Genomic DNA, 21,089 nt, shown 5'->3' on the forward strand with positions numbered 1-21,089 from the left:
TCCCACCCCTGCCCTCCCCACAATTTAGCCCCTCATGGGGGCCAAAGCCATCTTCATAAAAGGCAAGTCAGACATCACTTGCTAGCTTTAAACCTTCCCAAACTTCTCAGGGCCTATAGAAGATGTCCAAATTCCTTACCACGGGTCATGAAGCCCCAGGTCATCTGGTCCCTGCCCACTTGCCCCAACAATAGGTGCTCTGTGTCAGGCCCTTCGCTCCCTGGCCAGCACCCCCAGCTCCCCTGGCCTTCGTGCTCCTTGCTCCTCTGACCTCAGAGCCTTTGCCCCGGCTGTGTCCCCTGTTGGACCCTCTTCCTCCTACACCTCACACAGCAGCTTCTGACGGTTCCCTACTCAGCCCTTACCTTCTTATCCCCAACATCAGAAGTCCCCCTGGCCACTTCTGCTCCTCCCTCCCATTCTCTGGACAGGATGGCCCCTCTCCCGCCACCTCCCTGACTGGAGAGCTCAGCCAAGCAGGCAGGAGGCTTGTCTGCTTTCCTCCAGACAGTCTGGCACAGGGCAGGGGCTATGCAGCAGTGAACGCGTATATGACCCAAATGACACGAACCCACTGCCTCACACGGGAGCCTACAGTTTGGAAAGCCATCAACAGGCAGAGTGGCAGAACAGGTGAACTACACAGAGCGGGAGGACAGAGTGACGGACCTAGAGCCAGGGGAAGGGAAGAGGACGTCCAACTGAACGATGACCACGACCATGACTCCACTCAGCTGGGGGCCTGCCCCACAGACATGGCCCACGTGGAGCCGTGACCTCCAGGGAGTCTGGCCTCCAGAGAGAGAACCCAACCCTTCGTTGCCACCCACACCTACGTTGTGCTTTGTGTGAAAAACAACCCTGTGACTCACTCTGAAGGAGGGGAGGGAAACAGTTTGAAAGTCACAAAAATATATTAAAACAGCCATTTTCTTCTTTTTCTCCCGGCGCTGGCCTCCCTTCCCAGTGACCCTTGCCCACCACCCGCCATGGGCTGTCAGAGAAAAAGATGCCCAGGACAGGAAAACCGAGGCAGCCCGCTGCAGCCCAGGGTCAGGGGCGGTCCCTCCAGCCTGGGCATGAGGGCGGTTAACAGTCTCTACAGGCTCGACGCCACCGCCGACGAGGGGGCCGCTGGGAGGCCGGAGGTGCAGGAGGGTCAGGCAGGACGCAGCGCACAGTCAGGCCTTGCCACAGGGACAGAAAACAGAAGAGAAATGAACAGTGTGAAGAGAGGGAGAGACGGAGAAGTTAAAGGAGTGGGCAGAGGGGGCAGAGGGGAAGTCGGGACATGGGCAAGGTGGGGGGAGTCTGGGGGATGGGAAGGCTGGGGAGCTGGGGTGGACACAGCAGATGCTGCTGGGGGGCAGGAGGGGGAATGGAGGCGGGAAAAGAGCGCTTGGCTCTGGGTGCGGTAGAAAAGTGGGTCCTGCCAAAGGCCACAGTCAGAGAGGAGAGAGCAAAGGACATGAAAAAGGAAAGTCCTAGAGCAGCAAGGCCTGGCCACAGCGACCATCTCGGTCTCAGAACACTGGGGTGAATTCCCAGAAAGCTTGGGCCGGCTCGAATGCCTGAGGGAGACAAGCAGTGTCATCCGGGAGCCAGCAGGGGGAGCCAGCAGAGGGCCGGGCGCAGCCTCACGGGAGCCTCCGCCGGAGCCAGGAGCCATGGAGAGGGGCCTGGGTCCCGCCCAGAGGCTAGAAGGTCCTGCGGCCCAGTCTTTTGAACACGCTCACTGTGCCTGCATGGTCCATCTGGGCGCCCAGGCCCTCACTGGAGCTGCTCCCCCGGGGCCCCACAAGAGTCCTCTTAATGGTGACCTTGACCTCAGCCAAGGACTTACTCTTGGTGCTTGTGACCTGGCTGTCCTGGGCCTCGGGCACAAGGGCAGCCTTGCCCAGTCTCTGGATGATGCTGACTTTGGACAGGGACTCCGGCTTCCTGTCAAGCCCAGGGCGTGAGGAAAGGGCCAAGCGCCGCAGTGTAGGCGTGGCAGCTGTCGTGGCCGAGCTTGTGGCCTTGGCTTTGACAGTCAGTGCTGGCTGGGGACTGGGCTTCACCGGGCCCCGGCCCAGCTTCTTCAGGACCCCAGCATACTGCAGGACAGAGCTGCTGCTGTCATTGTCGCTGTCCCAAGCCAGATCCTCGTCCGTCTCTGGGGTAGCCCCAAGGCGGCTGAAGACTCCTGTGGGCTGCAGGGGTCAGAGACGGGACAAGTGAGTCATTTAGTCATTCAACACGCATATGCACAGAGCTGTCTCACTGTTCCTGGCCTCGCTGGGAGAACACCCATGGTGACATGGTGACACCCTAGCCAGTGGTGAGAGCCATGACAGGACATCCAGGGAGCTGGCAGAGCCCAAAGGAGTCTCCTGACCTTAGTTGAAGTTCAGGAGAGACTCCCTGGATGAGGGACACCTGAGATGAGATCTGAAAATTCCGGCATGTAGGTCTAACAAAGGTGGGAAGGCAAAGGGCGGGCCCACGCACAGTGAGAAGACCATTTGCCAAGGTCGACAGGGGAACACAACAAAAGACAAATTTGGTCATTCACTCAACAAGTGTCTCCCGAGTCCTGACTGTCCCTGGCCCTGTGCTCAGGGGGCTCACAGTCCAGTGGGGCAGACAGACCTGCCAGCGGAAATGACACAAACAACTCCCTAATTATGACAGTAATGCACTCTCTGGAAGAGATGGGAGTGCTGGCAAAGAGACCGGGAAGCCTTGCCTCCTCCAGGAGTTCAGGGACACCTTGTCCGAGGTGCTGATGTGTAAGCCGGGCCCTCACAGATGAGTGGGGATGAGTGGGCCAAGAGCAGAGCAAGGGCCAAGCCCCCAAGGCAGGAATAAGAATCCTAAGTATGGAGCGCTCACTCTGTGCTAAGTAAGCTCTTCACATGGCTGTATCTTCTAGCCACAAGAGCCCGATTGTTACTATCATGCTCGCGATTAAGATTCTAGGAGGTGAGAAAGGTCAGGTAAGCCCTGGTGAGCAAGGGATGGAGAGGCAGGAAACGCAGCCAGGAGCCCCGGCGCAGTTCATGGAAGGTGACACCTAGAGCATGCCTAACCATGCATCAGACGCCCCAGCACCGTGCAATGCAGCTCAGCTCATCCTCACAACGAGGTGGGTATGAGACAGATAAGGAAACCGAGGTACAAGAAGCTTAAGTGACATGGCCAAGGCCATGCAGCCAGGGAGTGGCAGAGCTGGATTCACACTGGGCAGGGCTCAGGCATGGGCTCCTAACCACACACCATCCTGGGGGCCTGCAGGCCAAGGCAAGGAGGGTGGTGTTCATCCTGACCGCACTGAAAAGAATGATGGGGGTGGGTAGGAGGCCTGTCATGGACGTGGTCACACACTGCTGCTGTGGGGGAAGGGCAGGAGATGGGGAGAGGTGGCAGATCAGGGACAACAGACAGAGCTTCACTGAAGCCAGCCTGGAACGGGGGCACCGGGGCATCCCTGAGACAGGGCCTAGGACAGGAGTCCCTCCAGGGGAAAGATGCCAAGGCCAGTCTGGGACACGGAGGTGGGAGCGGCCCGAGGGCAGCAGGCAGGAGTTGGCCAGACCCCAGGCACTGGAAATGAGGAGAGAAGTTGAGGTGCAAAGAAGGGAACTGAGGCTGTCCAGGTGGGTAAGACGGTGCAGGGAGTATGAGGGGTTAGATGTGGGATCAACACCAGCAAGGAAGACAATTAGAAAACTTCAGGTGGTTTCCCCATTCCCAACTCACTTTATTCCCCGTCGTCGTGTCTGCCTTGGTCTCGGCACCGAGGCGGTCAAACACAGATGTCCTCTGGAGACCTGGGAGGGAAGTGAGCCCTCAGCCAGCAACTGCCGAGCCACGCACGGAGCCCAGGCCTGGCCAAGAGTCACGCATGGTGCAGACAAGGGAGGGCAGACATGGCCAGTCCAGGCCCAGGCAGCTCTGGTCCAGGCGGGCACAGGCTCTGTGTCTACGCCCTGGCTAATAGTGACCCACACATCTCTGGCTAGTGCAATTGGCCACTGAAATTGACTCTTGGGCTCCTTGAGGCTGTACAAGTTCGAAATGCGTGTATGTGTGGGAAGGGTTCTTAATCCTTACTTGTTCCCCTCACTCTTTTGGGGGTCATGGGCCTCTGAGAGCCTACTGAGTGGTGATAAGCTCTCTCTCTACATCCCAACCCAAATGACCATTGAAAGAATGTTTATTAAATCACGATATACAAATATGATGCAACTACTAAATGATCATTAAAAAGAGTTAAAGCCTGAGTGGGTCAGTCAGTTAAGCGTCTGCCTTCAGCTCAAATCATGATCCCAGGGTCGTGGGATTAACCCCGCCATCAGGCTCCCTGCTTCTCCCTCTCTCCACACCCCCAACCCCCACTCATGCTCTCTCTGTCTCTCCCCCCTAACAACAACAAAAAATTCCTTAAAAAAAAAAAAGTTCTACAATAATACCTACAAAATGATGCGATTTGTGGTTTAAAACAAACTACCTATATGGTTCTATGTACAAACACATGCAGGCGAGCTCACACTGGTCTGGGTAGGGTAATGATGGCCTGGGCTATGGGACTGAGGGGACAGAGTTCGGCAGTACTGTATGTTCTTCCACACCATATGAGTGTTTTTCCATGAAGACACAAACACTATTCTAAAAGGAACCCTGTGGGGAAGACCCCCTCTATACCTCAGCTATGGACAGAACCTCAACCAGGGTCCTCTGGCTCATGACGGTTCCTACACTTCGGGCACCTGCCCCCTGGATCTCACTAGAGCCTGCCTCTCAGCCAGTGCCTGTAGGGCCTGACCAACCCTGCACCACACAACGAAGGGAAATGCAGTCTTGACGCCAAAGGGCACCCCTGCCAGGTTGATACCTTTTGCTGCCTGCTGCTGCTCCAGGATCTTGCGGGTCCGGGGGGTGGTGCCTTTGGGCATGTTGATGATGTACTTCCCCTCCATCTCAGCAGTGACCCGGCGCCGCTTGGTGGGAACAGCGAGACTCTCCTCCTCCCGGCGGGCCAGGGCTGATGGGGAGGAGGGGGATGGTGAGCATCTTCTGGGATAGAATGTGCTCCTGGGTTGGGGGCTGGACGCCCTGCGAAGGGCACAAATGTGCCCTTTATCTCCCTTATCTTCCCAACCACTGTAGACTTTGAACCACCAAGAGATTCAGGGGTCTACGCACAACAGGGTTGCCAGAGGCGCTCAGAATCCCCCCGTTGCGGCCAGCCTCTAAGGGCTCCCTGTGGCTCTGTCCCTGCCCCCAATAGGCTGACCTCCCAGCCTAGCTGGGAAGGGGGAAACTGCTGGCTGATGGAATGGTTCAAGAGCTTCATCTAGGTAGAGCTTTCATGGGTGTGATCATTTTTTTTTACATTAATCAAACTGGGGGCACCTGGATGGCTCAGTCATTAAGCGTCTGCCTTCGGCTCAGATCATGATCCCAGGGTCCTGGGATCAAGTCCCACATCTGGCTCTCTCCTTGGCAGGAAGCCTGCTTCTCTCTCTCCCACTCCCCTGCTTGTGTTCCCTCTCTCGCTGTATCTCTCTCTGTCAAATAAATAAAATCTTTAAAATTAATCAATTAAATAAACTGTACACTTAAAATTTGTGCACTGCACGTAAGTAAATTATATAAATCACTTAGATTTAAAAAAACAAATGAATCTCAACACATTTGAGCTGGTCACTCCCAGGCTCGTCATCTTTTCAATACTTCAGAAATTAATCTTGGGGGTGCCTGGGTGGCTCAGTGGGTTAAAGCCTCTGCCTTCAGCTCAGGTCATGATCCCAGGGTCCTGGAATCGAGTCCCACATCGGGCTCTCTGCTCAGCAGGGAGCCTGCTTCCCCCCCCCTCTCTCTGCCTGCCTCGCTGACTACTTGTGATCTCTGTTGGTCAAATTAATTAATTAATTAATTAAGTTTTTAAAAAATAAAAAAAAAATTAATCTTAACTTTCTTGCTCATGACACACAAATCAAAAAGGCCAGAGATGGGGAGGAGGTGCAGGAGCACAGGGTGTGATGGGGCCGGGCGTCAGAATAACCAAGCTCCCTCCCTGGGCCTCGGTTTTCACTTGTGCCAAGATTTTTGCTGTGGGGGTGGGTCCAACAAAGGCAGAGCAGTGGGGCACACAGGAGGAGGGCTTGGAAGCCCAAAGGCTGGTGTCCTATTCCCAGGTTTCAAGCTGAGACCTGGAAGAGGAACAGAGGCCAAGCACAGAAAAGTCTTTGGTGGAAGAGTGTGCTGGGAGAAGGGATCATCAGGGCAAGGGCCCACGGTGGGATGGAGCCTGGAAGGGACCCGAGGGAGAGAGCCAGGGGAAGAAACGCCAGAGAAGGAGTCACATTATACAGAGCCTGTAAGGCCATGCAGGAAGATGATTTTATTACTGGGACAGTGGGAAGCTCTGGAGAGTTCTAGCCCAGGGTGAGAGGATCAGATCAAAGGTCTGGAAGGATCCTCCTGGTTGCTGAGAGGAAACGGTGCTTTCTGGACCTCTGACCCCTGCACCAAGCACAGTGCCTGGCACTAGTGTGGGCCTCGGTGAGCATCTGTGAAAACAGACTGAGACCCTGTAATCCGTAGCACTGTACTGAACACTTTAGCCTTTATGAAGATGGTAATGTCAACGTTAAGTGTTCTTTCCACAATACAAAATAAACAAAAACTTAAAAACGACAGAACTGACCACTAAGAACTGCAGTGCACTGGCAGGTACACGGTCTCAAGAGCTTCCCACTGTCCCCATTCTACAGACTGGGAAAGCAAGGCCCACAGAGGCGCAGGGGCTTGACCAACCCTGAACTCTCTGGACACGCTGTGGTCTTCAAAGCACCTTGTGATCTTGGGCACCTGACCTCCGAAGACCATCCGCCAACCCACCCTCACCCCTAGCTCCTCCCACCATCTGCCCACGTCCCCTCACCAGCAGCCTTGGCACTCTTTGCTGCCATCTTGTTGGACACAGTGACCGAGATCTTGGAGGTGCTGGTGTCCGGCCGCCTGGGGGGAGTGCCGGGTGGGGAGTCGCGGTTCAGGCTGTTGGCGATCATTCGAGAGGCAGCTACAGGGAGGAAAGGGGAGAGTCCAGTCATGCTAGGGGCCCGGGGATGAAGGCCAGAATGGTGAAGGCAAACCTTGGGACTGAATGGAGAAGGGGCAGCTGGAGTCATGCTGGGGCTGCACGGCCACGATGGGTGTTGGCCAGTCTAACCAGGAGCGGGCCCACCCCTCACTGCATGAAGGCCTTTCCTAAGGCCCTAGACCAGACTGGTTCCTGTCATACCTCTCCCAAGCTCCTCTCCCAGCTCCACTTCAGCTAAGCTGGTCTGGGGATATTCCTCACCCAGCAAGCGTGCACCTCTTCCTAGCACATGCTGTTCCCTCGACTGGGCATGCGGTTCCCCGAGGACCAACCAGCTCGCTCTGGCTCTTCATTCAGGTCTCCTCTCCGAGGGCACCTCCCCAGAGAAAGTTTCCCGAACCACTCCAACCTCCACCGGCCCAACCCTGCGGTAGGCTTGCTTTTGCCTCATAACCCTAAGTCCTGCTTGACGCTAAATGACATGGATGTCTCCTGGGGGGGACATGTCTCATGGATGTCTCCCTTGAGTATGCAGGCCCCACCAGGAGACAAGGGTTGTTTATTTCTGTATCTCCAGGGGCTGCGACAGTTCCTGGTGCTTCACAGGTCCTCAATAAACATCTACTGGAAAAAATGAACCCTCTCATGGAAAATCCCAACATCCCTACCAGAAGAGGATCTACTACAAGCCCATCTTATAGGTGGCGCGGGAAGGACAAGGGTCTTGTCTCCAGAGCAGTGTTCCTGGTTTTAGGGCCCAGATCTCAAAAGCTCTTGGGGAAGAGCTTCATGATGCCTGGCTCACCCCACAGGCCCGGTGCTCCCCACTCCTACCTCCACCAGCTTTCAGGTATGGGTATTCTAGCCTACCCACCCCCCAAAGCCTTCCCTTTTTCTGCTATGTGCTGCCTCTCAAAACCTAATGAAGTCCCCCACCATGACTCTCGATGCATTACACAATATGTTGCTTGCTTGGTTTTGAAATTATAACTACAGCATACAGGAAAAACAGACCACTTAACAGAAAGTCAACTCCCACGTACCCACCACCCAGGTCAAGAACCGCAGCCTGCCCCAAGTGCTGTGATGAGCCCTGGGTGTTATGTGAAACTGGTAAGTTACTGAACACTACAACTGAAACTAATGATGTACCGTAAGTTGGCTAATTAAATTTAAATTTAAAAAAAAGAAGAAGAAGAAAAAGAATTGGAGCTTTCTGAAGTCTGGGGATTGGCCCTTCCTGATCAGACCTCCTCCTTCCCCCTACTGGGGAAAAATGGTTGGTTTCCAGCCCTGCTCACTCCCCTGATAATGACGGGCATATACGCTTCCACAATTTTTCCATAACTTTTTTTTCGGACAGCTCTGAAGCCAGATAGGGTGGCTTTCTGGTGAGCTGGGCAGAACCTCCCAGGATGATTGGATGATCTGTGATAGAAAGTGAACAGTAGAGAGGCCCTGCTTCCTGCAATGTACCCAGAGGGAAACGTCTTACTTGAAAGGAATAAGGGATACGATGTTTCCTCATGACAGGTAAGCGCCATTTGGGTGGAAGAAAAAAAACCTCTGTCTTTGCCCTAATGACTCTAAGCTATAGTTCGATGTCAGATACGCACAGACACAGACACATATATTAGAAAGCATATATTCTGAAGTGTATACAAGTGAGCGTACCAAGAATGCTGTTCTGGGACATTCTTCCGCACTCCCTTTCCTTTTTTGTCTGCTTCTCCTACTCCTTCCGACTGCCTATTTTCTCCACTAGTATTTTTGTTGGTTTTAATTTTTTTAAAAGATTTTATTTATCTATTTGACAGACAGAGATCACAAGTAGGCAGAGAGGCAGGTGGAGAGAGAGAGGGAAGCAGGCTCCCCACTGAGCAGAGAGCCTGATGTGGGGCTCGATCTCAGAACCCTGAGAACACGACCTGAGTCGAAGGCAGAGGCTTAACTCACTGAGACACCCAGGTGCCCCGTTAGTTTTAATTTTTTAAAATTTGTTTTAAACAAAGGCATTCAGAAGGCTATACAAAAATACATACTGTCTGACTTCAGTTATGTACACTTGACAGACTAACAAAAACAGACCATCTCTGCTGTGAAGCATCAGGGTAATGGGTGCCCTGGAGAGGGGGGAGTGACGCTGGTCAGGTTTTTGTTTCTGGATTTGGATGCTGCTGGTTACACGGCTGCTGCGCCTGTGGAAAGTGATTCAGCTGTACCTTCGTGATCATATGTAAGTTCAGGCAGACTGCTACAGCAAAGAACCCCAATTTGTTCAGTCTCCCTCTGTCCGTGCCCTTGGTTGGCACTGCCCACACCAACACGGGGCTTAGCCACGTGACAGGCTTTGGCAAATGGGAGAAGAGCAAGTGTTACACAAGCAGAACCTTAAGAGGTGCTCTGCACACTGGGGCCCGCCCTCTCCTGCTGCTCTAGGGCACCCTGCGATTGGCCCCATGTGGACGACCCCGGGCACGCCTATAGGAATACAAGGGACGTGTGGCCCGGTCACCTTTGTGGGCCCAGATGACATCAAGCCAACCACCAGATGTGTGAGTCAGGCCATGCTAAATCACCTAGCCTCCACCAAGCTGCTAGGTGACCACTGAGATCTACTGAGCTGGCCCAGAGCAGAACAGACCAGCCAGGACATAAAATCATGAGAAATAAAAGTCTGTGCCTGAAACCAGTTTGGGGGTCGTTAAGCAGCAAAGGCTAATATGCACATTAAATTTTTTAAATTTATTCTTCTTTAAAAAGGTATCACACTGCTGAAAAAAAAACCCAAATGTGTAAATACCGTCTGTTCTCACCATTCATGGATTCCCTATTTGCAAATTCGCCTCTTCGCTAAGATTGATTTGTAACCCCAAAACCAAAACCTGTGTTAAGTGTTTTGGCTGTTTAAAATGGCCCCCAAGGGCGCCTGGGTGGCTCAGTGGGTTAAAGCCTCTGCCTTCAGCTCAGGTCATGATTCCAGGGTTCTGGGGTTGAGCCCCACATTGGGCTCTCTGCTCAGCAGGCAGTCTGCTTCTCCTTCTCTTTCTCTCTGCCTGCCTCTCTGCCTACCTGTGATCTCTGTCAAATAAATAAAATCTTAAAATAAAATAAAATAAAATGGCCCTGAAGAAGAGTGGCAAAGTGCTTTCTAGTATTCCCAAGTGATGTTCCTTACAGAGAAAATATCTGTGTTAGATTAGCTTTGTCCAGGCACGCATTACAGAGCTGCTGGCCATGAGCTCGATGTGTACGCGCCAGCAACATATGACAAATGAAACATCTTTACAGAAACATATATAAAGTAAAGTCTGTGTTGATCGGTTGACAAAAGTGTTGTAAGAAGAGGCTTGCAGGAACCTAACCTTTTATTTCCTCTAGGAGCAATGACCCGGCACTCGCTCATTCAGTGTTCACAGTTTCTTTACGGAACAGAACTGCCACCAGTGAAAATCGGTGGCCGAGAGAACTTCTGCTGGCCTTGTTTCACCCCTGCAGATTCTGGGTGTGTCCCCTTTAGAGCTAAAGTGTAGGGATAAAGGGAAGGAACTCTAGGTAGGTGGGACTCACCGCTAGAGGCACCTCGGCGGATCTCGCCAGGGAGGGGGCTGGGGTTGCAGGGCACGGACTCAGTGGCAGCTTTGCACATGTCCTGTGGTGGGGGGAGAAAGAAGAGCCGAACAGGTGTCTGGGTTACCACAGGGACGAGGGCAAAAGGTAGGGGAAAAGAAACCTGAGCAGCACTGGGAGGATGAGAGCCCGAGCTGTTAGAGAAGAGATTTCAGAACATTTCACTCCTCACCACGAGAAGGCAGAGGACAAACCCAAACTGAGGTGCTGCAAAACACCTAAACAGGACTCTTCACAACTGTCAAGGTATCAATCACCTGGGAAGACTATGGAACTGTCACAGATTCACGGAGACTAAAGGAAAGATTAGGAGACACAAATAAAAGCAAGGTGGTATTGCGGAGCAGAAAGAGGATATGGGAGGCACCTGGGTGGCTCAGTGGGTTAAAGCCTCTGCCTTCAGCTCGGGTCATGATCCCAGGGTCCTGGATGGAGCCCCGCATCAGGCTCTCTGCTCAGCAGGGAGCCTGCTTCCTCCTCTCTCTGCGTGCCTCTCTGCCTACTTGTGATCTCTGTCTGTCAAATAAATAAATAAAATCTTAAAAAAAAAAAAAAAAAAGAGGATATGGGGGCAGGGGGCGCCTGGGTGGCTCAGTGGGTTAAAGCCTATGCCTTCAGCTCGGGTCATGATCTTGGGGTCCTGGGATCGAGCCCCACATCGGGCTCTCTGCTCATCTGGGAGCCTGCTTCCTCCTCTCTCTCTGTCTGCCTTCTGCCTACTTGTGATCTCTCTCTGTCAAATAAATAAAATCTTTTAAAAAAATCATAATAAAATAAAATGTATAAAGAATGGAGACAGGGAATGGCAGGCTATGGTAAGGCCTGGTAAGTGTCAGCTAAAGATTCAATGAGCTCTTCATTCCAGGTGCTCGGTGCCACACACGCTATCTGGTAGGTGGCCACGGCTCCCCTACGCAGCAGTGCAGTGTGAAAAGCCTGTTTCAGAGAGACTGTGGGGGGAGGAGTGATCTTCACTTGTCTAAGGTCACTGTAAGTAGAGGGGCCAAGAATGGAATAACCATGTTGTTGGCCCGGTGACTGCCTGAGTCCCCCAGGGGGAGCTCCTGTCCTGGGGACAGAGAAGAGCCCTGCTAAAGCTGATTATCATGAGGAAGATGAGAACTAGTAATGGAAAGAGAGCCTCTACCAAGGCCCCACTATTTACACTGGAGGCTTTTTATACTGGGGCTTTCTTTAACTTAATGCTTACAACCACCCTGTGAGATAGGTCTACCTATCTACATTCTACCAATGGAATAAGAAAGGCTCAGAGAGATTAGGCAACATGTCCAATGTCACATGGCAAATGGTATAACCAGCCTTGGAACTCAGGTCTGCCTGCTTTTGCTTCCAAGCCTCCTGCTGACTCTGGTACAGAGCCCCCCACCGCACCCTAAACCCAGAGATCAAGGGGCTGGGCAGCACACCCACCTGGCGGTGCACCACCTTGGCATGCTTGAGGATGGCAATGATGTCGCCCACCACAGTCACGCCCAGCTCATTCATGATCTCTTTGTTGAGATCCAGCAGCATGCTCTTCTGGATCCTGTGGGGGAGGGTCAGCAGTGAGGCCACAAGCAGGCCAGGACAGATGGGCTAGCCAGCTCCCGTCTCCCCCCATCCGCTTCTTCTCCCCTCCTCTCGCCAAGTTGCACTCTGTCCCCTAGGCCCCCTTACCTATTATCCACAAACATCACCGCGTAATTGACAGCAGGCCCTGGAGGAATGCCGGCTTCCTTAAAGAACTGGATCCACTCAGAAGTGGCTGGGGGATGGACAGGGCTCGTTATTCCCATTATTCCCTCCAGAGAAGAGCAGCCGCAAAACCACAAGAGCAGTGGCTCCCACATATTAAATGCTCACTGCACGCCAGGCCCCGGCCAAGCGTTTCCCTGCGAGCAGCTCACAGCATTAGGCCTCCCTCCCTCTGCCAAGGAGGAGACTGAGGCCATGAAGGCCATGTGCTTCTGTCTGACCCTTCTGGTCACAGCTCTGCCCTGGGCCGTGAGGCCCCACGATCATCTTCACACACGGCCAATGCCCAAGTTCAGGGAGCTGGGACTCTAGGTTCTCTGGCCTGGTCCCCATCGGCAGGCGCAGCTGCTGAGGGTGACAGGATCCACAGGTGAAGGGAAAGAAGGGACACAGAGCCGGCCTACGAACGTCAGCAAGCTCGCTCCTCACCACAGAAACAGCAAGCATAGGCTTTGGCGCCTGGGTTCAAATTCCAGCTCTGCCAGCTCCTGGCTAAGGGCCTATGGGAAGTTAACACTTGGGGTCTCCGTTTCCTTGTCCGGAAATTTAGGATGACATCCAGGAAGGATTTACCGGCAGGTCCCGTTCTAGGCAGGTGGATTCCACTGCACAAGACAACGCCCCCGCCCTCACTGAGCTCACATTCTAGCGATAAGGCGTACATCCTTGGTTCACTGCGCAAAGTCCCCATAAAGGACATGAAATGGCACCTGGCCCAGGGGACAACCTCAACTCGTCGCAGCTGCTGCTATTATTTTTACTCTGCCACCACTACCAAGCCCAAGACCCAGACCAGGGACACACCCACCCACCCACGAAGCTTTATTGTTTCTTTTTTTTTTTTTTTTAAAGATTTTATTTATCTGACAGACAGAGATCACAAGTAGGCAGAGAGAGAGGGGGAAGCAGATTCCCCGCCGAGCAGAGAGCCGGATGTGGGGCTCTGATCCCAGGACCCCGGGATCATGACCTGAGCCGAAGGCAGAGGCTTTAACCCACTGAGCCAACCGGGCGCCCCGCTTTATTGTTTCTAAACTTTTCTGTTTTAGCCTCTTGGGTGTGACCTTCAAATTCACCCTGTCTGGCCAATGGCTGTTAGATAAGATCACTGATTCTGAGAACTTCCTTTTCACATTTTAACATCTCTGAAACTAAGAGCCACCTCACAGTCAAGGGTTTCACTGACGAAACTTTTCTTTCTCATCATATACAGCTTGAAACCCCAACAATCAAAATATGAAATTTGCTACTGCTATGCCCATTTTGCTTATAAGACCACTGAGGCACAGAGTGGGGAAAGAGACTCTGGTCTCTTCTGAAGGTGACTTCAGGGCTCGGGCGCAGGCCTGGGACCATCCTTCTGCCTACCTAGCCACAGGCCCATCTCCCCAGCACTGCAGCAGGTGAAGATCATGCCCTAAGGACTTCTGCCACAGGCCCAGAGGACAGGGGGCCTTTTTCTGCCTCACAGAGGCACTATCCACCTGCCCAGGCATGGGGCCCTGGGTTCCATCAGCCAAAAGCAGGCAACTTCGTCTGTTAAAAAAAAACCCACATAATGATTCCACTTATATGAAATGTCCAGAATAGGTAAACATCTATAGAGATCTAGAGAGACAGAAAGCAGATCAGTGGTTGCCCGGCAGGATGGTGGGGACAGGAAAAAGAGAGTGACGATTAGTTAATGGGTATGGGTGCCTTGCGGGAAGTGATGAAAAGGTTTTGAAATTGATTGTGCTAATGGCTATAGAACTCCGAACGCAGTATAAAACCACCATACTGTACACTTTATTGTATAAAATGTGAACTGCATCTCAATCACGCTGTTACTAAGGAGGGAAAAGGGGCCACATCATTTGAGGGGGGCTAGCTGCCTGAAGCAAAGTCAAGGAACTGAGAACCTCTGCACATCGGGCCCTTGTCATCATTTCATGTCCTACTAAAGAGGAAAATATGCTGCCAAGTGGGGTGCCTGGGTGCTCAGTGGGTTAAGCCTCTGCCTTCGGGTCGGGTCATGGTCTCAGGGTCCTGGGATCGAACCCCGCATTGCATTGGGCTCTCTGCTCAGCGGGGAGCCTGCTTCCCCCTCTCTCTCTGCCTGCTTCTCTGCCTACTTGTGATTTCTCTCTCTGTGTCAAATAAATAAAATCTTAAAAAAAAAAATACGGTGCCAAGTAAATGGTCAGGAGCACCCCCCATTCCAGAAAGAGTCAGAGGGGACACACAATGTGTCGTGGACTCAGGACACAGCAGGAGACACACACTGGAATATTCACAGCAGCTAGTCTGTTAACAGGCCCAACCCAGAAGCAACGTGGGATCCATAGACAGAAGCAGGGGCAGGAAATACTACACAGCGGCTCAAAGGAAAGACATGGAGAGGATTCCTGGCCCTTGCGTGGAGCAAGAGAACACAGGACATTTCGTTCACCTTAGCTCACAACCAAAGCCTTGGGCATAGGAATATTTTCTGCCTATGCAAGGAGAGGGGTGCCTGGGTGGCTCAGTCGTTAAACGTCTGCCTTCGGCTCAGGTCATGATCTCAGGGTCCTGGGATCCGGCCTCGCATCGGGCTCCCTGCTCAGCGGGAAGCCTGCTTCTCCCTCTCCCATTCCCCTTGCTGTGTTCCCTCTCTCGCTGTGTCTTCTATCAAATAAATAAATAAAATCTTAAAAAAAAAAAAAAGGCAAGGAGAAATGATCCCCAAATCATGGTTCATTCCCCCTGGAGGAGGGAGAGGGTCGTGATTGGGGTGGGCCCTCAGGGAGGCTGGCAATACTTTATTTCTTGACCTGAATGGTTGCGGGGCGGGGGTTGCTTTTTTTTTTTTTTTTTAAACCTTTGTATTGAACTATAACATACAGACACACAAAAGCACACGTAAGTTGGTAATGTTCAAAAACCAACGCATGCACGGAACCAGCCTCTAGATCAAGAAATAAAACATTTCCAACATCCCACAGGCACCCCCCTGTCACCACCACATTCCCTATGTAGTGACATCACTCTGTTTTTCGAGGGCCACAGCCACCTTCCCACAACATGGACTGGTCCTGCCTGTCCCTGTGCTTCATAGAAATGGAATCATAAAGGATGCAGTCCAACGTTTACCTTCTCTCATTGCTCCCATGACCACATAAAGATGTCTTATGTACTTCTCTATATGAACAAATCTCAAAAGAGGTACAAGCTACCCACTAACCTCTGAGCTTTGGCAACCCCAGAGTGCAGAGCTGAAAGAGAAGATAGTGATGAGGCTTACGAGAATCCTAATAGCGGACATTTGTCAGAAGTGTGCCCAAGGTCTGACATGCACTAACCTCCTTAATCCTAACAACATCCCAGGACGTAAGGCCTGTGAGTATCTCCGTTTTACACGTGAGAAAACCGAGACTCTGCTGGATTTCACATCACAAGTTCTTTAAGGCTAGACTGTGCCATTGGGAGGCCAAGATACAGAGTGGCTAGGCCCTGGGCAGGCCACGGCCCTGCCTCCACGGGGTGCTCCGAGAACAGCTGTTCCTCTCAGTGACCTGGCTCTCCCTCCCCCACCTTGGCTCCCCTCCCCAAGGTCATAACTTCAGAAAGGGCAGTGGGGAGGGGAGCCCCAGAGAGAAGCCCACAGACTCACCCATAGTCACTGAGACCATTGTCTCCCCGGGCCCTGGTGCTGCTTCCGAGAGCCTGGAAGAGAGAACAGGGAGAGAGGGCCCATGAGTCGCCGCAGGCTGTGAGTGCGTGTCCCTCTTTGCCTGCCTGCCTGCGGGCCAGAGGAGAGTGCCTGGGGGCTCACAGCCCAGGAATAGCCTGAACAGCTGGCAGGAAGTCAGCCTGGGACAGTGCTGCCACCACAGCTCCCGCTGCTGCCTGGGACAAGACTCAGCAACAGCAAATGTCCACAGCTCCATCCCCGCACACCTCAGAAGTTTCTGGCTGGGATAAGAGAGTGAGAGAAGAAAAAAAAAGACATCTTCCCCCACAACACACCAAGCCGACCCTCACTCAACACTTTAACCATAAATACCCATTAGTCATCCGTTCATAAATTATTTACTGACAACCTACAAGGTGCGAGGCACAATTCTAGGAGCTAAAGATACTGCCGTGAACAAAAATACAGGGGCGCCTGGGGGGCTCAGCGGGTTAAAGCCTCTGCCTTCCACTCAGGTCCTGATCTCAGGGTCCTGGGATCAAGCCCTGAATCAGGGAGTCTGCTTCCCCCTTCTCTGCCTGCCTCTGTGTACTTGTGATCTCTGTCAAATAAATAAATAAAATCTTTAAAAAAAAAAATACAGAGAGTGGCATCTAGGTGGGGACAGAGGAGGAAGGATGAGAGAGTAAACAAGCAAAATGGATCACAATTCGGTGAGTCAGAAAGCCCTTGGTGTCACCCAGAACACAGGGAGGGCCTGGCGAGGGAGGGAGGGGGTTGTGATTCCAAACAGGCTGAAGAGGGGAGACTGCTCTAAAGCGACATTCGGAGACCCCAAAGGAGGCGGAGGAGTGGGCCCTGTGGTTTCAGAGGAGGAGTGTTCCAGGAGAAGGTACAGCAAGTCCAGTGTCCTGAGCCAGGAGCCCATCTGGCATAGATGCGGGACAGCACAGAGCCAGGGTGATTATAGTACAGTGAGAGAGGGGACAGCGGGAGGGGGAGAGACAGGGGGAGGAGAGCAAGAGGAGCTGAGGGCAGAGAGGTGGGCCACTACACCATGAGGAGCCTGGTAGGAGAAATGGAAAACCAACGCCTGCTTAGGTAAGATGAGCAGGTGGCAGAAAGCTGTTAAGGACATTTCCCCTGAATGTTACTGGGCGTCTGGGTGGTTCAGTCAGTTAAGCGTCTGTCTCCCGCTCAGGTCATGGTCCCAGGGTCCTGGGATGAAGTCCCAAGTTGGGCTTCCTGCTCAGTGGAGAGCCTGCTTCTCCCTCTCCCTCTGTGCTCCCTCTGCCTATGCTTTCACTCTTTCTGTCAAATAAATAAAGTCAGGAAGGAAAGAAAAGAAAAAAAAAGAAGGAAGGAAGAAAAGAAAGGAAACTAAAGGGAAAAACTTCCTTGCCTGATGATTCATCTCGATCTGCCTCCAGGGCCACTTGGCCTACTCAGCCCTCCCGTCCTTCTCTAGTCCTGCCCTCTCCTCTACGCCCTCTGCTCTCTTCCTTCACTCTGCTCCCTTCTACCCCATCTGGCCCCTGATTCTTTTTTTTTTTTTTTTTAGATTTTATTTGAGAGAGAGAGAGAGCATGATAGTGGGCAGGGGAGCCAGAGGAGACTCCCCACCGAGCAAGGAGCTCCAGGACTCCGAGATCATGACCTGAACCGAGATCATGACCTGAACCGAAGGCAGACGCTTAACCAATAGAGCCACCCAGGCGCCCCCCCGCCCCGCCCCGGCTCCCAATTCTGATCCTTCTCCGTCATCCCTCCTCAGCTTGCTCCACAGGGTGCATTAGTCCCTTTCTGCTCACCTTCATACACAATCTGCCCCTCCCTGCCTCCATTCTAATGGTACAACAGAGATGGTATGACAGTAAGGATTCTGGAACCAGACCTCGGGGCTCATATCTGGCTCTACCACTTCCTAGCCATGTGGTCTCTGCAAGCTACTTCACCAGTCAGGTCTGGTGTCCCCATCTGGAAGTCAGGACCGTACAGATGTTACTTCCCTCAAAGGATGGCTGGAACACCCAATGAACTTTTAGGCTCAGAACACCTGAGGCAGTGGCCATGCCCCCTAAGAGTGCGGAAGTATTGGCTAGTCTCACCTCCCAGGCCTCCCGTCTTAGCCGACACCCAGGAGCTTTGCCTGCCTCCCGGTGTTCCACAGAAGCTCTCCTGTGCCTGGAATGCTTTCTTATCCTGTCCTCCTGGCAAGCTCTCCTTCACTCTGGCTGTCACCGGCTTTGGGAAACTTTCCCAAAGTCCCCAGATGTGGGACTCTCCCCTCTGCCTCCAAGTGGGGCTCATGCTGACCTTCTTTGGCTTGCTGTTGCATCTCTTGTTGATGATAAAGACCACAGACATCACTCTGCCCCCGTACTGGACTCCTAAGATCTACTTTGTCTTCTGGATTTTGCCACTGAACAAAGACAACACCACCAGCAGCTCTGAAAGAGCACGGCATGGCGAGTCTTCAATGTGTCACACAGAAAAACAACATGTCACATACCAAGCACTGATCATGAACCAGGACCGGAGCGAGGCCTCCTGCTGACACCTCACTACCTCCTCAGGAGGGAGGACTATTATTAGCCCCATTTTAATCGATGGAAAAAAAACCCAACTCATCGAGGTGCAGTCATTTGTCAAATGTCACATCTACCAAGTGACTTCACTGGGATTCGAAAACAAGTTCTCCCTGATTCCACTGGCCATTTGGTAACTCCTGTTGAAGGCCTATGGTGTCAGGCACTGAGTATACAGCTCAGTGTCTCCTCATAACCACCTGGGGTGGTTTAAAAAAAAAAAAAAATGTTAGGGGCACCTGGGTGGCTCAGTGGGTTAAGCCTCTGCCTTCAACTCAGGTCATGATCTCAGGGTCCTGGGATCGAGCCCTGCATCGGGCTCTCTGCTCGGCGGGGAGCCTGCTTCCCTCCCTCTCTCTCTCTGCCTGCCTCTCTGCCTACTTGTGATCTCTCTCTCTGTGTCAAATAAATAAAATCTAAAAAAAAAAAAAAAAAAAAAAAAAAAAGTTAAAATGATCCCCATTTTGGGTGCCTGGGACGCTCAGTGGGTTAAAGCCTCTGCCTTTAGCTCAGGTCATGATCCCAGGGTCCTGGGATCGAGCCCCCCATCGGGCTCTCCGCTCAGCAGGGAGCCTGCTTCCTCCTCTCTCTCTGCCTGCTTCTCTGCCTACTTATTCTCTCTCTCTCTCTGTCAAATAAATAAATAAATAATGTTAAAAAAAAAAAAAATGATCCCCATGTTAAAAATGAGAGTGGCAGGTCCAAGGTCACACAGCAAGGAACTGTAGGGCCACGACTTGAACCCAAGTCAGTCCAATGCCTACGACTAACACTGACTGATAGACTACTACAAGCCAGGCACTGTGGTCAGTCCTTCCGAGGTGTCAGTTAATGCTTACCAGAAGCCTTTGAGAACTGGTATCCTCTCCGTACAGCGGCAGAAGTCCCCCGGCTGGACTCAATTGCCTCTTTCCTCCATTAAAAGCCCATCTCCAGTGATCACTTTCTGAACAGTGAAAATTGGAACATTAATAATAATAGCAAATGACAGTTTCTAAAACTCATGTAATTACCATATATCAGACTCCCTGGCTAAGCCCTTGAAAGGCTTGGATCTATGTTCTGACTTTGCCACTTCCAAAACCCCACCCTTGGGAGTCGGGGGTTAACCTTAACTTTCTGGATCTCACTTCCCTCAACTATAAAACAAGAATATAGGAATATATGTTCTTAAAATGGTTAGGGGGATGAAGTGAGTTCACAAACACCAAGTCCTTAAAACAATGTGGGGCAGATGGTAAGTGCTATGTACATATGCATTAAATAAATCAAACTTTGGTGAGCTAGAGAAAGGGGAGGACCGTCACTGACCTAATGTCAGCCACATGCAAAAGGTAAGCAAAGAATAGACAGGGTCTGTGGGACCATGATAGTCCCTTTTCAATTCTCTTTCAACTTCTGTCTACAATTTAAATAGACTATTCTGCTTCTGTTGTATTTCAGGTTACGTTTTCCTTCCTTTTGCACCCAGCAGTGCTAGCTTTCCCTTAGTAGGCCAATATAAAATTTTCTTCTCAAATTAATTGACTGGAGCAAAATGCATCAGTGCTTTTAAAGAAAAAGAAAAATCTAAATCTATGAGATGGGGCAAAATTAGTCAAATAGGAAGTGGCAGGATGTCCATTTGGCCAATTGCAGATTCCAAGATTTTCCTATTGCTGTCTCTGAGCTTCCCCCTACTCCGTTCTTCCCTGGAAGTCCCAACTACGCCAATAACTCTCATTATCATTATTAACATAGTCCCAATATATTGAGCATACAGTGCAAAGCCCCATGCTAAGGGATTTACACGCACATTTCACCAGCATCCTCACAACGACCCTATGATATAGGACTATTAACTCTCATTGTATAGATTAGGAAAATGAGCTCCAGAGAGGTTCAGGCACAGGCCCACTGCCACAAAGCTGGGCTGGGACGTGCGCAGAAATCGGCGGGCCTCCAATTGCACACTCCCACACCCAGATCTTCCACGCCAAGCGCAAACATTATCATCGCTACAGTATTAACAGTAAAAGTACAGTAACGAAGTGTGCAGTGTGCTAGGCGCTGAACCAGGGTCTCCGATATGCACAAGCAGACCTCCCACTCTAAGCCCTAAGGAGGATGCTACAGTCAGATTCTGGCCCCCATTCTACAGAGGAGGAAACTGAGGTTCAGAGAAAGAAGTCGCTTGTCCGGGCCGCACAGCGACGCCGAGACTGATTCCAGAACTAAGACGCCATCCATCCCCTCCGTATCTTGCCCGTCCCACCACCCCGTGGCCCGCGCCTCACCTGACCCTCCGAGCCCGCGCCCACACGCGCTGCCCGCCCTCCTAGCCCGCCGCGCCAACTGTCAGACCCTCCTCCCTCCGCCCGGCAACCCTCCCCGG

At 52.1% G+C, this 21,089-nt stretch overlaps 1 protein-coding gene across 5 annotated transcripts; it reads right to left on the minus strand.

Moving 5' to 3' along the window:
- Window positions 1-895: 895 nt before the first annotated feature.
- On the minus strand, window positions 896-21,088 carry LOC309852512 (uncharacterized protein C19orf47). Of its 5 annotated transcripts, none has more exons than XM_082709265.1 (11): window positions 20,992-21,088; window positions 19,555-19,661; window positions 16,107-16,159; window positions 12,398-12,485; window positions 12,152-12,266; window positions 10,661-10,742; window positions 6,932-7,069; window positions 4,877-5,026; window positions 3,742-3,812; window positions 1,844-2,192; window positions 896-1,187 (listed from the first exon to the last, which is right to left on the minus strand). In XM_082709265.1, exons 3-11 carry the CDS (start codon window positions 16,123-16,125, stop codon window positions 1,090-1,092), a joined length of 1,110 nt encoding a protein of 369 aa, XP_082565391.1. In that variant the 5' UTR covers window positions 16,126-16,159; window positions 19,555-19,661; window positions 20,992-21,088; the 3' UTR covers window positions 896-1,089. The 5 variants fall into 5 exon arrangements, with proteins under 5 accessions (XP_082565391.1, XP_082565392.1, XP_082565389.1 ...); XM_082709266.1 differs by adding an exon at window positions 15,678-15,708 and having other exon boundaries at window positions 896-2,192; window positions 20,992-21,086; XM_082709263.1 differs by having other exon boundaries at window positions 896-2,192.
- Between the last annotated feature and the right edge of the window lies 1 nt (window position 21,089).

The sequence above is a fragment of the Mustela nivalis genome, assembly GCF_964662115.1.
Source record: "Mustela nivalis genome assembly, chromosome: 18".
In the NCBI taxonomy this organism is placed as follows: domain Eukaryota; kingdom Metazoa; phylum Chordata; class Mammalia; order Carnivora; family Mustelidae; genus Mustela; species Mustela nivalis.

Coding starts and splice junctions, on each gene's coding strand:
- LOC309852512 (XM_082709263.1), bottom strand. Junction 5,027..6,931: donor AAAGAGTGCCAAGGCTGCTG/GTGAGGGGACGT, acceptor CCTCCCCATCAG/CCCTGGCCCGCCGGGAGGAG. Junction 2,193..3,741: donor ACACGACGACGGGGAATAAA/GTGAGTTGGGAA, acceptor TGACCCCTGCAG/CCCACAGGAGTCTTCAGCCG.